The 17,036-nt window shown below is 45.2% G+C and overlaps 1 protein-coding gene across 1 annotated transcript in view; it reads left to right on the top strand.

Moving 5' to 3' along the window:
- SEC24A (SEC24 homolog A, COPII coat complex component) overlaps nt 1-17,036 on the top strand; it is a 446,244-nt gene that overhangs the window by 324,187 nt on the left and 105,021 nt on the right. Inside the window, exon 16 of the mRNA XM_069199250.1 lies at nt 11,985-12,158. Within this exon, the coding sequence (XP_069055351.1) occupies nt 11,985-12,158 (174 nt within the window). The remainder of the gene's footprint in view (nt 1-11,984; nt 12,159-17,036) is intronic.

Here is a 17,036-nt window from a genome sequence, read left to right as displayed (position 1 = left end):
CAGGGGAGGGGGAGGGCAACAAACACTGACCAGGAGGTCAGGGGAGTCAGTGAGCAGCAGCTGCCATTAAGAAGGGGAGGGAGGCTGGGTGTCCGGTCAGCTGGGAGGCAGGAACAGCACTTTGCGGGGCAGCTGCAGGGAGAGTGAAAGGAGAGAGAAAGAGACGAGGGAAAAATGGATTAAAAGACGGATAATAATAACTGAAATAAAGGCAGAAGTAGGAGTAAAGAGAGACAGAAGATACTTGCAGATGACCACCAGGGATGAGGCACAGGTAGGAGCTTGCGGGTCGAGGTGGGCCTCTGAGAGTCAGGCAGGCTCTAAGTTTGATCGAGGCAGCAGCAACAACAGATGGAGCTGCACAGGGGAGGGCAACAGATGCTGACAAGGAGGTCAGAGGAGTCACCCGCTCAGTGAGCAGGCAGCCGCCATTAAGAAGGGGAGGTCCGCGGGGGTCCGGTCTGCAGCTTGGCAGGAGGGTGGGAAAAGTGCAAGGGGTAAGAGGGGGCGGGCTACAGGGGAAGCAGCAGTGCTTGGAAAACGCAAGGAGAGAGAAAAAGACAAGAGGGAAAATAATGGAATAAAAGACAGAAAAATAAAAAAGAAGTAAAAGCATGAATAAAGAGAGACTGAATTTACTTACACTTGCAGATGGCCACTAGTCCACCAGGGATGAGGTGCAGGCGGGAGCCTGCGGGTGGAGGTGGGCCTCCAACTGAGAGTCAGACAGGCTGTCAGTTCGTTAGGCGGCAGCAACAGGTGGAGCTGCACAGGGGAGGGCAACAGACAATGACCAGGAGGTCAGCATAGTCGCCCTCTTAGTGCACAGCAGCCACCATTAAGAAGGGGAGGGAGGCAGGGGTTTGGTCAGCTGAGAGGTGGAAGGACGGGAAAAGCGCTTTGCAAGGGGGGGCGGGGCAGCAGCGAGATGGGGAAAACGCTGGGAGAGTGAAGGACAGAGAAAGAAGAGGGAAAAATTGAATAAAAGACAGAAAATAAAAACAGAAGTGAAAGTAGGATAAAGAGAGACAGAAGATACTTACTTGCAAGTGGCCACTAGGCCACCAGGAATGAGGCGCAGGCAGGAGCCTGTGGGTGGAGGTGGGCCTTGAACTGAGTGTCAGGCAGGCTGTCAGTTCACTCGAGGCAGCAGCAACAGGTGGAGCTGCACATGAGAGGGCAACAGACACTGACCAGGAAGTCTGAGGAGTCACTTTCGAGTCTGCAACATGATAAAGTAATCAGTAGATTGAAAAATTGGCATTGCACTGACTGGACCTCCTCCTTTCTTATAAACAGGTCAAGCATCCTCTCAATTCCACCATTCACCTCTCCACCTCGAAGTTCCGTCATCTCCCTATTACTTATCAACTTTTACATCCAGCTCCTTATAGACCTCATCACATTCCAGTGCTCGTGCTATAACTAGTGAGATGATACCCATATAATCCTTAAACTGGATAACCCATATGACCTTGAAACCTCAAAACTAATTGGCTGCATGTAATTTGTCGATTGTTGGACGTTAACAAACAACCTCAAAATCAATACCTCACAGAGAGCCTAACGTGTACAGACTGGGAATTATGACTTATCAATGTCTGACTTGAGGAATTGGGAACACCACTAACAACCTCAAAAGAAGTAAAAAAAAAAAAAAAACCTGTGAATTATAATTGACTCCACCGTAAAAGCTATGAATCAGTAGGTAGATCCACAAAATTGAATTCCACACCATGAGGATTCTGCAGCATACTTTTCCATATAGGATTCTCTCTGAAAGTCCAGGAAACTATTTTCTTATGTGACAACTGGTTTATACCAGTGGTTTATTCCAGAGAGCATCAATATAAGTTATCAGATTCCTCCATAAAATTCATAATGCAGTCATAAGACATCTCCTACACAGCAGAGAGCTGATGTGCATTGGCGCTGTGTGATGTTAAGGAGCCCACTAAAGCCCTTTTTTGTTCTAACTGTAGAACCACACTTGCATGTTTGCTTTTTTAGCATAATGCCAGTAGAGGCATTTATATAGTAGGTTGACCACTCATTATTACATCCTTGCACCCAGACAATTCTGTGTTAAACGTCCAGTACCAGCAAGCCAAAACACGGCTAACATCGGTAATGAGAAGAAATACTGCTTGTTACACTCTCAGACCTAAAAATCAACTGGCACACATTGATGATACTGCCCCTGAGTGATTATGAGAATGTTTGAACGTCTAATTAATAAGACGGAATTTGGAAGATAAATGGGCATCCAGAATATAGTTAATACAGAAGTTGTAATAAGAGAAAACTATAGGACAGCACTACGGTACACCTGAATCGCAAGCAGAAAGATGGTTGAAACTACCCCTGCCATTGTAAGTTAGGGTCATTATTAAAATTGTGGTCTTGACCAAATGTGTATACCTTGTTTCATTTTACAGTAAAAGCTGCCAAAATACCATTAAGCTGAAGTTGCGTGTTTCTAGAACTTACTTTGGTGTGTAAAGAAGCAATAATTAGATACCTTGACCCAAGCCTGTGGAATTGGGTGATCTTGCAGTACCAGATTCTCTGTTACTCTACCTTGTAGCTCAAGCAACATATGCCACATTTTGATACGCCCAGTAGGCAGAATAAAAGCTCCAGTTAATTGAGACTAAATTATTAGAAATGGGCATGGTTAGAACTTCGCACTATGGGAACTTGGTGAAGCCAGTTTTTGTAATACTAGCTCGAAAATGAGATGGGCCTGCCATGACATGGCCAATACAACAGGCCTGAATGTTCTATATGTGGAACTACTTCAGATACTGTTAGATAATGCCTTCATATCTCACATCCACAATCCTACTACAAATACAATGTATTGATGCAAATATCACTAGAAGCTGTGAAAAAACTCCTTTTTGTATATGGAAGCGGCCAACCTTGTTGGAAGTAACACTATTATTGTGAAGAATGGCAAATCATAACAATAGATTTCTTTAACGTGGCTGAAAGCAAGTAAAGTTAGTATCCCTGAACAGTCAGTGTTAATTATTACATTTTTAAGCAGGCTGTATCACAAACCACTAAGTATTAGTCAAGTGTAACTGAGAGGCTGGGCAACTCTGTAGGTGATGTGCAAGTAAATCACTGGCTTCTTGCACTTAACATGGCTATGCCATCTAGTACAGACCTACCATGAGGAACTGATTCGTAATTGTCTAAGATGATTTAGTTGGATTTTCCTTTAACCCCACTGCTGGGTATGTAGCTGAGATACTGGCATAGATGGCTGTTGATGGTACACCACAGTGTTGCTACTTATGGAGAAGCTCAGGGAGGGTGTACATTGGTGCAAAGGATCACTACCTCAAGTGAAAGAATTTCTTGACTTGACACATTTTAATGATGTAGTAAATGCTTTTGCTGAACATAAGTACCAAGCACTCAAGCAAGTTGTCTTATGGAACACTTTTAAAAGGTATTTGGCAGTGCATGCAGGTAGCAACAAATTTAAACAGAAAACCATTTGGACATGGTTACATGAGACAAAAACCATGTAGATAATAATGGGCTTCTCAGTGGTGACATTCTAAACCCAATTGTAAAGCTTTGATAGAAGTAAGTGGCATTAATATTGATTTATGGAATTCAACATTATGTTGACATCTGACTGCACTGATTGATATTTTACCGCTTGCAAATATTTAGTGATTTGGATGTCTTAACCATTTTCTTTACAAGCCTACAAGATATGTAAATGTAAGACCACCAGCCTTGGTTATTGGGGTGTGTTCTAAACTGTTGAAAAAAAACAAATACTTAAAAAAAAGATGCTCTCTATTAACACTGACATTTCCCAAACCACATAGAGAAAGCACATTCTTCTAATGGATTCTGCAGAATAATCCCCAGGCATCAGACTGTTTTAAGAAACTTTCAGAGCAGTACCCCTCCACTCCGGTAGGTGATGTCATCTAGTTCTCCACGGCTGTCGCTCCAGAAGTGATAAATATAACTATGTATCCGCGCTAACCAATTCTAAAAACACATGGTTTAAGCTGTTCAGGGACTGTCGTAAACCAATATCTGTGACGAAACGAAGATTGTGTGTCCTTTCTGGTTCGGACCATGACTCCAAGCCCTGTGGAGACTGCGCCTACATGAACCTGAAAGCTGTAATGGAACAGGCACCCAAACTCTACATCACCAAGCACAAGAAATATCAACGCTATTACAGGTCAAAGTTTAAAGGAAGGTCCCGTTCTCACTTCCAAAGTCATTCCTGGTGCAGGTCAAAGTCTTTAGGTAAGTCAAAGAAGACACATTAGAAAGTGAAGTGGCAAAGGCCCCTTTGCGCCACACTCAACCAGAGAATGTGGGGGGGCATAAACCTCAGTCTCCCTCCCATCAGTCTCACTCCCATCATCATCAGATCAGATTCCATCTCTGATCCCGATGTATCCTGACTTTCCAGGACTGTTGGTGACATCACAGCAAGTAGAAGCCTTCAGGGAGGCTTTGCTGCAGATCTTTGGCACTTTGCACCACTCTGGTATGCCTTGGCTTTAAAGGAACAGCAGGTACTCCAGTCTGACTACAGTCAGCAAGTCCAGTTTCTGTGCCCCTTGGATCCACTGTGGGTTCGGCACTGACTTTGATGCCCACTTCCACATCATGCTCTGCGCAGGTGCCACTCATAGACACAAATGCCGAAGCCATTGATGCTAGATGAGGATATACAGCCTATAGTCCTATCTGGCTCCAAACCTGTTCTTCCTTGACCGCAGCCTCTTGACAATCCATCTGACTCTAATACTTTGCTCTTACCGCATAGCAGTATCCAGGCTCTGACAATGAAACTGTGGTGACAGGGGCAATTATGTTCCCCAGTATGATGAGGATAATTGGTATGAAGAGCATCATGATGTCAGTAGGCTTGACACCTCACCTGATACTGACCTTGTGTCTCCCCCGGGTCCTTTTACAGAAAGCACCTCTTTCTCTGTCACAATGGGAAGGGCAGCTTAAGCATTAGACCTCTGATTGCCAACATGGAAGTAAAAAATCAGTGTTTTGACAGAAGTCTTCCATCTTGCCAGGCTCCCGCTGAGCCACCTACACCATTCGACAAAGCATTTAAGATAACCCTTTTGGGCCCTTCGGCCAAGCCTTGGGTCAGTCTGAATGCTTTCCCTACCACTCCTCTAGACCGTGAGTCCAAACAGAGTTTTGGTAAAATATTTTTTTCTTCCACAAGCCTTGCTCTAAGATTGCTAAATGCCAGCTGTATCCTTGACTGAGATCTTACCAGTCGCTCATTTTCATGGCTACCATTGGGGGTTCCCCCTTGGTCATTGCCAGAGGCATCCTCCAGCACACAAACATTTTCAGCCCTTTTGTGACGAAGGCTGTGGCTCCCAGAAATCACAAGGACAGCAGAGACCAAGTGCTGCTCAGCCCCACCCTTCCAGCATTTGCCACAGCAAAACCACTTTAGTTTGTCCTTGCTGGCACATAACCATCCTGTCAGAGGTAGGATCCGATATTTCCCCCAGGAGGTTGGTAGGCCTTCACAACAGACAAGTGAGCCCTTCCCTTCCTTTCTACCCCAGTACACCATCCACTGCTTTCGGTCCATCTAATAGCAGGAACCGTAGCCCCTTCTGGCCAAAGGGGGCAAAGAGAGAGTTCTGGCCTCAGAAGTAGGAATTGAGTGTTACTACCTGTAGGAAGCTTGCTTGTTATATGATATATCAAAATGATATATATTGTGCAAAGAGTATAGAGGCTTCCTTACTAGTGGACAGGAGCTTGCTCTAGCAGTCCCGTGGTGCTCTTTTAGGGGATAGTGTGGTCAGGCTGCCTTAGGCTTATCATGGAGGAGTGTTAGAACCTTTACTATAGGCACACAGTCAATAAATGAGACACGCGACTCAAGAAGGAGATCCACACCAAATTAGAAAAGTAACAAGTATCTTTCCATATGTTTAGGCACTAGAATCAATCCAATCATGTAAGTACATTTTGTATGAAAAATCTTTTCAGGTTTCAAAAGTCAACGTAGTGCATTTTTCAGAGGAGGGAATGTTATCCTGTGGAGGAAAAACAAGTACTGCATTCAGGTACAGTACAGTGACTTGTGGGACCAATTTCCTGGACTTCAGGTGAGTTTGGGGCAAGGTCCATGGCCACACTACAGGTCACACCTTGCAGCACTAGGGTGGCCAGGTGCAGAAGAATATTGGTGCCCAATTTTAGTCTGTGGGGATTGGTCCGTTACGAAGAGGCCGCAGGTTTGGACGGGGAGGCCAGTCGGGCTAAACCAAAAAGTGGGATCAGCTCTCACGATTCTCGGAGAAATGGGGACACCTTAGGTCCTCTTCTACATGTGCCAGGGCAACAGGTGCAGAGGTGTCTTGAGGTGGAGTTTTTCTCCATCGGGAGCACTTGCAGTTTAGGGCACCTGTGGGCAGAGGCTGTAGGCGGCATCGGTGAGTCCACAATGGGCAAGTCCGAGTTGGGCTTTGTATCCAAAGGGCCGGGGGACCACGCTGTCACCATTGGTCCACTTCAACTCGTGCTAGGCGGCACAGTTGTGTTGATGCTTTCACGTGTTGGGTTTTCAGCAGTCCATAATCCTCGCAGTTCTCGTGGTGTATCTGCAAGATGCAGGGAAGGTGTTCTGCTGCTTCACAGGAGTTCCTGGGTCTTTGTTGAAGGCAGGCAGTCTTCCTAGTCTTTTGGAGACACAAAAGCTTGCAGGAGGAGACAACCTTGACGCAATTTGATGGGAGCAGCAGACAAGCTGGCAGGGCTGGGTCCACATCAGGAGCTCCTTCCTCAGTCTTTGCTTTTGCAGCTCTTTAGTGTCCTCCTCCTTCGTAGGTTAGCATGAATCTTATTTCCTGGTCCCAGCGACTCCCATAAATACTGGATTAAGAGGCATTTAGGGGGTGTAGGGTAGTAGTCAAGTGGGCTCCTTACCCCTGGGGTCAGTACAACCCCTATATGACCACTTCTTTTGGAAAATGGGCATAACCCTGTTCCAGAATTCCTAGTTCTGCCCTTACCAAAAGTGCAGACTTTCAAAAGTTATGTCCACATCAGGCAGCACGCCTTAGAAGTGGGACTGGCCTGAGAGGTGGGTGCTCATCTCTGACTAATTTCCCCACCTGTTCTGGTGCCAAATGGGCCTTGGGGCAGGGAGGGTCGGCATCTCTCCTTTGAGAGAAGCCAGATCTGCATATCGAGGACGGTGGGCTTCATTGAGCCCCCTGCATTGGAATGCAGATTGGATGGTCATCCTGTTGGGTGGGATGTATAAACACATCTCCAGAGCAGGCTTTGTTCCCGACCACCCAAGAGCAAAGGCTCTCACCTTTGGGGGTCAGAAGCATGTCTGGTGGTGGCAGGTTGGCTAGAACTAGTCAGTCAGCACACCGGTAGCTGGTAGGTTTTAGGGGCACCTCTAAGGTGCTCTCTGGGTGTATGTATTAATAAATCCATCACTGGAATCATTGAGGGCTTATTAATACAAGATGTTTGATACCAAACATCCCTATTTTCAGTGAAGCCATCATGTAGCTCAGGAACTCGTATTGACCAGTGTTGAGCACATGTTCCTAAAATGGCTTCCTTGTTCACTCACTTTGTCTAAGAATCGACAGTGGCATAGCAGGGGAATATCTGCTGTCGCAGAAAGGACCTTGCATGCAATATTATGCACCCTGCCTTAGGGCTGTAATGCCAGCTGTCATGGTGCCAAAGGGCCTTGGGAGGGTCGACATCTCTACTTTGAGGGAAGCCAGATCTGTATACCAAGGGCAGTGGGCTTAATTGAGCTCCCTGCCTTGGAATGCAGGTTTGATTGTCATTCTGTTGGGTAGGGTGTTTAAACACCTCTGCAGAGCAGGCTTTGTTCCTGACCACCCAGGAGCAAAGGCTCTCACCTTTGGGGGTCAGAGGCATGTCTGTTGGTGGCAGGGTGGCTAGAACTAGTCAGTCAGCACATCAGTAGTTGGTAGGTTTTAGGGGCGCCTTTAAGGTGCCCTCTGGGTGCATGTATTAATAAATTCATCACTGGAATTATTGAGGGTTTATTAATACAATAATTTGATACCAAGTGTCCCTATTTTCAGTGAAGCCATCACGTAGCTCGAGAACTCGTATGGACCAGTGTCCAGCATATGTACTTAAAATGGCTCCCTTGTTCACTCACTAAGTCTAAGACTCAACAATGACATAGGGGAATATCTGCTGTTGCAGAAATGCCCTTGCATGTAATATAGTGCACCCTGCTTTTGGGCTGTAAGGCCAGCTGTTGGGCTGACTTACATATATTGCATGCAGTGTTAGAGGACATGGCGCACAGGCTGTGTGCCATGTCGTGTTTTTACTTTTAGCTGCTCCAAGTCACGCGGTCTGCAGTGACAGTCTGCATGTGCTAGGTGAGGGGTCCCTGAGGGGTGGCACAATTCATGCTGCAGCCCTTGGGGGCCCTTTGTGGTTCCAATGCCCTAAGCACCAGAGATACCATTTACTACAGACTTACTGGGTGGCAAATGTTTTACCAATTGTGGAACAATTGCTTAGTTTTAGGGGAAGGGATCTGGGACTGGGGACCTGGTTAGCAGGAACCCACTTCACTTATAGTCAAAATTGCATCAATTACCAGGTGTAAAGTGGGGGTGGCAGTGTCAAAAAGGAGCATGTTTCTACACTCCTGCTACTTGCTTATGCCAAAGACGGGTGGAGGCTGTTGTCCTGTTTTAGATCTCTGCTCTTTCAACAACTTCCTGCATGCAGCCTTCCCTTTGGCCTCATTGGTGTCTTCCGGGTGTTCACCAAAGTGGTGGTGGTGATAGTAGTAGCAGCACAGCTCTGGGTTTAAGGTTAAGGTTGTCTTATGCATTGACAGCTCGCTGTTGAATGTGGGCTTGCCAGAGGCAGTCATTAACCAACTCCAGACAACAGCAAAACTCCCAACATTGTTGGGGAGCCAAAGTCACTTCAGACTCTTTAATCAGAGCCATTCTGAATACGGTAATGTTCACCGCCTTTGCCCCGGAGAGTCCAGGGCCCTTGGGTTATTATCCTGATGCTTCAGCCCCTGTCCTGGAAAGCAGTGTGGATGACTTTGTGACTGCTGGGAAAGCCACTACCTCTGCATTAGCACATGGAGTGCCTGTCCTGGACTTCTTATCAGGAAGCCATGTGGGCTTCAGTACATACATTTACAAAACATTGCTGCCTCAAGACAGTCCGGTCTGTTGGAAGGGGCATTTTCCCAGCTCGGTCCTCCAGGACTTTTTACTGTATGGGTATCTATTCACAAGGTGAGTAATCTGCAGTTAGAAGGATCCACTAAAAGAACAAGTTACTTACCTATGGAAACAGTATTTCATGTGACTACTGTAGCTAAGCGCAGATCCCACACCAAACCTTACACCTTTCAATTCTGTGAACTGGGCTCAATCTGAAATGTCCCAGTCTAGAGATCTACACACTGGTCATATCTGCACTGGACATCTGTGCCCATGGGTGGCTCTTAAATGTGGTTCCACCATCACTTCTCAAGTGGAGCAGCAGTGGTGCAGAGCCGCACAACACCACCTAGCGGTATGCAGGGGAACAGCTTTTCAAGTTTCCAGATCCACTATGACACCTGGAGATTATTAGCAAGGTGAGGAATCTACTGAGCGATAAAGATAACCAATAAAGATAAGTAACTTGTTTTGCGTATTCCAAGCAGCCAAGTTATGGAATTCACTTCTCAGAGAGATATATGCACCATTGAAAATCCTAGAGGATGGTGAAGTCCTGGCACTTTCCTGCATGAAGATATCAGACTAATCTCTCAAACAGACAAACATGACCAGAACGGTCAATGGATGTTATATGAATGAGATGATGCTACTCTTTGAATCACTGATGTAGATGTATAGCTGAATAAGAGTTATTGGGTCAATATTGCATAATTTACAGCACCATAGCTTTTTCATGTCCGATATTAACATCAGCTTACCGTCAACAATTTGTTCCTTTCTTGATAGCAGTTTTAAATTACGGGAAAAATCACAATAATAAATATCCAGTGCCAGGAGGTTATATATAACTTCATGCAAACAATATGTTGTTGTGCCCAGCTATATAGATGACTCAATAGTGGTCTTCATTCATTGCTTGTTAATTAGAATTATGGCAATTTATAAACCTACATTTAAGAGACAGTGTAAATATTAGGGAGATTTTTATTGAGTATTGTTGTAGCATTTGATTAATAAATATATTTTTTAATATGTTTAACAGATTTAAAAAGTAAAAATTGAAAAAAGCTTGCATTTAGCCTTGTGTGCGCAGATTCATTTTTCCAGATCGTGAATCCCAATCTATATAAAGGCATCTTCTTTAACCAGTGCTCATTCCTCTTATAAAATTGGTATTTTACATTTAATAGTGTTCTCACATTTTTAATTCTGGGTGCTAGCTTGCCTTCAACTCTTCTATGTCCTGTTTAATCGCTTCTCCATATTTACTTGCACTTGTTTTACGTCACAGTATGACACGTTAAAGAAAAATATTCATCTGACACTGTTGGTTTGGGTCAGACGATGCTCTTAGTGGTTGCCTGTAAATGTCTGCATACAGTTATTGTGCTAAATCGGGTTGTCCACATGTGAATTAACACATTCTCTCTCTCTCTCTCTCTCTCTCTCTCACACACACACACACACACACACACACACACACACACACACACACACACACTCACTCACTCACTCACTCACATACTATTGTTGGCAGTAAACATGTAATTTCTATTCTGTGTCCATGCAGCCAAGTAGAAGTTTCTTATGCAGGGAAGATAATACTAAGATCTTTCCCAGCCTATTTATTCTAATGAAGTTCCTCCTCACTTTGGACTTCAGTGAGTGACCTATCCATCCAGGAAGGAAATGGTGCCCAGATTGAGAATGCTCTCTGCTGTCATAGTTATCACTATACAAATTTGAATCCCATATCGTATATTGTAATGCAATTTAAAAAACAAAATGAAGCCCAAGTTAAATACCCAGCTCAATTTCTGAGATGTAATGTTGAACAGGAAAGTTTACTTCATTGTATCTTCATTAAAAAAAAAAAAAACTACTACGTAAGAGCAATAATATGCTGAGGTGTCCACAACAGCCCATTGTTTAAGTAGCAAGACAGTATGGGCCTCATTATGACCCTGGCGGGCGGCGGAGGCCGCCCGCCAGGATCCCGCCCTCCAAATTACCGCGCCGCGGTCAAAAGACCGCGGCGGGTATTACGAGTTTTCCCCTGGGCTGGCGGGCGGTTCCAGTAAAACCGCCCGCCAGCACAGGGGAAAACGACCTTCCCACGAGGATGCCGGCTCGTAATCGAGCCGGCAGAGTGGGAAGGTGCGACGGGTGCAGTGGCACCCGTCGCGTATTTCAGTGTCTGCAAGGCAGACACTGAAATACTTTTCGGGGCCCTCTTACGGGGGCCCCTGCCGTGTCCATGCCATTGGCATGGGCACGGCAGGGGCCGCCAGGGGCCCCGCGACCCCCCCTACCGCCATACTGTTCATGGCGGCTTTCCCGCCATGAACTGGATGGCGGTAGGGGGGGTCAGAATCCTCATGGCTGCGGAGCGCGCTCCGCAGCCATGGAGGATTCCAAAGAGCAGCGGAAAGTCAGGAGACCGCTGACTTTCCGCTTCTGACCGCGGCTGAACCGCCGCGGTCAGAATGCTCATTGGAGCACCGCCAGCCTGTTGGCGGTGCTCCCGTGGTCGGTGGCCCTGGCGGCCACCGGCCGCCAGGGTCAGAATGACCCTCTATGTCTCACTAAAATTAATTTCAACCCATTGATCTTGCTTGTGGAATTTGTTCGTGTATTGGAGTTCTGTGATCTGGCCTAAGCTGTGTAAACAGATATTTTAGATTCTGTTCAATTTGTGTGAGCTGCATTTATATTTTATTTTTTCCACTTTAGGTCTCTCCATACATACCTTCCATGGCAACTTCTTTGTGCGATCCACAGATTTGTTGTCTTTGCCCAATGTGAACCCTGATGCAGGTTATGCAGTGCAGATGTCAGTAGATGAGAACCTTACTGACATGCAAGTGGTTTCGTTTCAATCTGCACTCCTGTACACGTCCAGCAAAGGTAAGACCTCCTCTATTCTCCATAATCACCGATTGTGTTAAATTGGTTTGTCCACATTCAACTGAATCAACTTTATTTTCTTATTTAAGTGGAATATTAATATTATGCTACCTAAGTTGCCCTGCTCAATCTTTTTATCCGGGGGTTAACAAATACACCAAAACATACCTCCAAAGATTTAGCTCTTGAGGGCAGAAACCTATTCTGACTACCTTCCTGTCATCACATTGAACTCAAAAGATCTCAAATTATGAAAATCACTCTCTCACTTGCATCTGAAAGGTCAGATTATCTCTGACAGACCCGTGCCATACCTCAATGCGCCAGCAGCTAGCTCCTGCAGTAGTACCAATAATAGTTACCAAAAATAAAAATAAAAAAAATAACTTAAGCTTTGATGTAGACTGTGTCCCTGTAAATCAAAATGGGCAGTCACTAAACAGTTTCTTAGAAAAGCAAGATGAACCTATCTAATCATTTAAACTATTTACCGATCACACTGCTCCCTGCTTTGACAAAAAATGTGGAAAGAATTTGCACCAGTGCACTAAAGTTTATTTCAAGATAAAGAGCTTTTAGACTGATTTCAAGCAGTATTCAGGTCCAGTCATGAACCAAAATAGCTCTCACAGCTGTTCAGGACAGGTTAAGGTACTACGACAGTCCTCCTATAAGATATTTCAGCTACATTTGATGAAGTCTACTACAATATAATGACACTAAGATGGTTCCATTTTTCTTAAAATTATGTACACAGAGGGTGACATCCCCCCCCCCCTTGTTCTCAAAAGCCATCTGCTAGGACTCCTGTGGAGCCCCCTCAAGGATCTTTATCATATGTAGAACCTCCTTCAGCATGTGATCAGAATATTTAGCTTCTATGACATCTCATATGTTGAGGACACACTGCTTTTATAACGCTAGATCAGCATTCTAATATAATATTGTACTGCTACAACAGCTCTGATAGACGTATAGCTGCAGATTCCTTACCTTAGAATTTTCCAGTGGGGTCATGGTGTATCCTAAAGAGTTTTCCTGAGCTGTACCCCTGCGCTGCAGTGGGTGGCATTGATAGACTCCACATGCGTCATCCGTGCTGTAAGTGACATCCGCTGCACCTATATAGACGCCACCCAGGCACCCTGGTGTCTGTCTTATCTTTCCATGCTAGTAGCGCAGATCCAGAGAGAGTTATCACGTCAGTCACTTTTTCACTGAGTTTTTTCAAAACTTTTTGTCAACTTGTTTTTAAGGTTTTACTTCCTGGTGTGGCAGGGCTGCCATCAAAAAAGGTCAGCTTCAAGCTATGCGGCATCTGTCATCGTCTGATGTCTGTGACCAACCTGCACCTTGTTTGCTGTGGTGCCTCGAATGTGACCATGACGCTAAGTCGAACGGCAGTGCCAAGAACCTAAAGGCTTTGAGGGAGCGATCCCTCAGGCTGACGGCAACGCAACGTCCAAGGTCCTGGTCGAGAGAAAGGTTACAGGTGCGGTTACGGAGAATGAGGTAGTCATCCCACTCCAAGTCATCGGGACACTAGGGTAAGAATTGGCACAAGAAGTCGTCGAAGCGCTCTTCAACTTATCCTTGTCCGTTGGCTGATGAGACGCAGGAGCATCTGCATTCTAGGCCTCGCTCAGAGGTTGAGCCTGCACCTGGGCTGGCTTCCCCAAATAAGAGGTTTGAGACCATGCTCCTTGTATTTGGGTGGGCCGATACCTTTGGCTCGCCTTTAAACCCTGAGGAGTTGACAGGGGCCACTTTTGGTTTCATGCCACAGTGACTTCGGCTTTGGATCCTGGATGCGACCGGTGGTGGTCATGCCACCTCAATCTTCCCCTGACCTGAGGAAGAGCAAAAGAGGGCTGCACGTGTTGTCTATCCTGAGACGAGCCCTAAAGGCCTGGATCTGCTTCCTCTTGTGCCCAAAACAAAGAAGTGACCTCTAAGGATCATAAGGCTGATGTCCCTTTCAAGTCACATGGATACAGCAAGCTACAGGAGAACTTTCCTTAAGCTGACCAGGCTTACGGGGACCTCAACTGGACAGTGCTGTTAGCCTCTGTCTGCCAACTCTTGAGTTTCTAAGTGCCTCCCCTGAGGTCCATAAGGGCTTTAGACGTTTAAACCTGTGGTGGTTAGGGACTTAAAGGAATAAATCAGAAAGTAAAATCTTTGACCAACATGAACGTAGTAGGTACATCTGACCCATGCTCCATTGCAATCAGTCTCAAATTGCGCCTTAGTCCTGATCTACTACAGCCATGGATTTTCGTTGGCACTGTGTGCTTCTTGGTGCTAGTTCAAATTAAAAATGTAAAAATTCACATCTGTGGTTCCCCTTATTGGGATTTTGGCATTTTGTTTATCATGTTTTATTCTGTTTTTCTAATTCACATTGCCCTAGGTTAAGCCTGTCACCTCTGCGCCACATCTACCAGAAGGAGAACTCAGGTTACTTTAGTGGCTTTGAGGGTTCACCTTTATATGGGTTGCAATTATTCCTTGAGGTGGGTAGTTAACCACCCCAGATAAGTCGAATTTCTTACACACTCCGTGAATCCTTTTCTAAAAATTCTAGTCTTGCTGTGTCTACAGTGCGAGGCCTGATGTGCCTATATAAGCAGGGCCACTGGAATTATGCGGTAGGAGAGGGCCAAATTATGAGGCAGGTTTGAGTGAATTATGTGGCACGAACTAGCAAATTATGTGGCATAATTCAGCACACTGTGTAATAGTATTAGTTCAGTATTTCATAATTTTTAAGCTTGGTACCACTGTTTGGGCATCTTTATCATAAGTACCATTTTAGTACCCACATGTAGCTATAAGCAAAAACCCGCCTTTGCTTGAGTTACAAATATTGACATTTTAAATTCATAACTGGACTTTTCTTGCCACATAAATTGGTCCACCCTGTTTCATACTTCTGTCTTCTCCTGCCACATAGTTCCAGTGGTCCTGCATATAACTAAAATACTTCTATTTACCTTCGTCCTCTATGAAAATGCTGCCATTTAGCATCCTAATTTAAATCTGCCATGCTAATTCCTGTAGAATACCACTTTCACCACCCCACCATCAGAGTTGCTAGCTGGCTAACAAAATTTCCAAAAAAAGACACAAGAAAGCCACGGAGGAGAAATAAACTAGAAGGGTCACCGAAACATATCAAGAGTGTTCAAACAGTTATAGGGTAATAAGGATATTAAGTTGGCCTGAATTATTGTCATAATTGCAATATGGAGATTTTATTAAAACGCATACAATTATCATATAAACCTTTATCAAAATTAAACATTTGGCATTAGACTGTAATGTTCAAAACGGCCCCTAGAGAGACACCAAAACAAAAATATCATTTTCAAGAAACATGGTTACTTCTAAATTGCACCTGGCTTCATATTTTAAATAGTCACAACATAAATGGTTAGCTCAATTCATTAATAGGACACCAAAATTTATAAACAAATTGATAAACTTTAAACATTGTGCCCCATTTGACAAACAGTGCCCCTGCCCTTGTGGGATCTCAAGCTTCACTTGCGGAGCAACAACAGTGAGGCAGGGAGTGACCCGGTGATCTCTGCCCCCGGCATGTAGAAACGTTTTTGTTATCCTTTAAAGGTCCGTGATGGCAAGAAGGTTGGAGTGAGTTGTAACTCTGTATGATCCCTGACAAGGCCGCAAACTCCTAGTACATGCCTCAGCGCAGCAGCGTTAGCAGTATAGATCAAGGGTGGGTAAGCTGTCCACTTCGTTGCCCCCATGTCCACGACACCGGCTACAACCTCGATGTTCTCACCTGAAAGTGGTCAAAGAGGAGCTTTAACTGCACTCCGCTGCCATCTTCTCAGCAGTAGTGACTGTGGAACACCAGGAAACCCTGCTGCTACCGCGTGGAGATTGAGAGAGGACCACAGGGCAGCATCAGCTTGCGAAGAAGCAGGCGCTGTACTGGAATATTAGTTACGACCTTGTCCGTTAATAAATCCTTAGCATGTCCGTTTTTGAAACAATTTTTTTAAATAACAGTTATAAGACTTTTGATTTATTATATTATGGTACGTTCGATGGCATGTGTAGCTGCAGATACACATGCTTTGCACATCCCGCCATCTAGTGTTGGGCTCGGAGTGTTACAAGTTGTTTTTCTTCGAAGAAGTCTTTTCGAGTCACGAGATCGAAGGACTCCTCCCCTTTCGGCTCCATTGCGCATGGGCGTCGACTCCATCTTAGATTGGTTTTTTTCCGCCATCGGGTTCGGACGTGTTCTTTTTCGCTCTGCGTTTTGGTTCGGAAAGATAGTTAGAATATCGGAAAATTCGACGGTATTGTTTGCGTTCGGTATCGGGTTAGTTACAACAGATCGACACCGACTTCTGAAGAGCTCTGGTGGCCCTTTGTTTTTTTTTCGATCCCCCGTTGGGGCCTGGTCGGCCCGGCCACGTGTCTCTTCAAGGCTGATGGAACGGACCCCATTCTGCTTCTGCCCCAAATGTCACAACAAGTATCCGTATACAGATCAGCACCTAGTCTGTAACTTGTGTTTGTCTCCAGAACACAGAGAAGATACTTGTGAAGCCTGTCGAGCGTTTCGGTCGAGGAAGACATTAAGAGAGCGAAGAGCAAGAAGACTGCAAATGGCGTCGGCGCCGACAGGACAAAGGCACTTGGAGGAGGAAGAAGAAACCTTCTCCATCCAGGAGTCTGACTCGGATGAGCTCGATCCCGAAGAAACGCCTAAAACCGTGAGTAAGACGTCGAAACATAAAACTCACAAGAAGACAACAAAAGCCCAGGGGACACCACCGCCAGTAGGCCATGGCTTAACCCGAAAAATAGGTGACCGATCATCGGCACCGAAAAAGG

The sequence above is a fragment of the Pleurodeles waltl genome, chromosome 7 (genome assembly GCF_031143425.1).
Source record: "Pleurodeles waltl isolate 20211129_DDA chromosome 7, aPleWal1.hap1.20221129, whole genome shotgun sequence".
NCBI lineage: Eukaryota > Metazoa > Chordata > Amphibia > Caudata > Salamandridae > Pleurodeles > Pleurodeles waltl.
The sequence above is the reverse complement of the archived record's forward strand: the minus strand, read 5'-3'. Positions and strand labels throughout refer to the sequence as shown.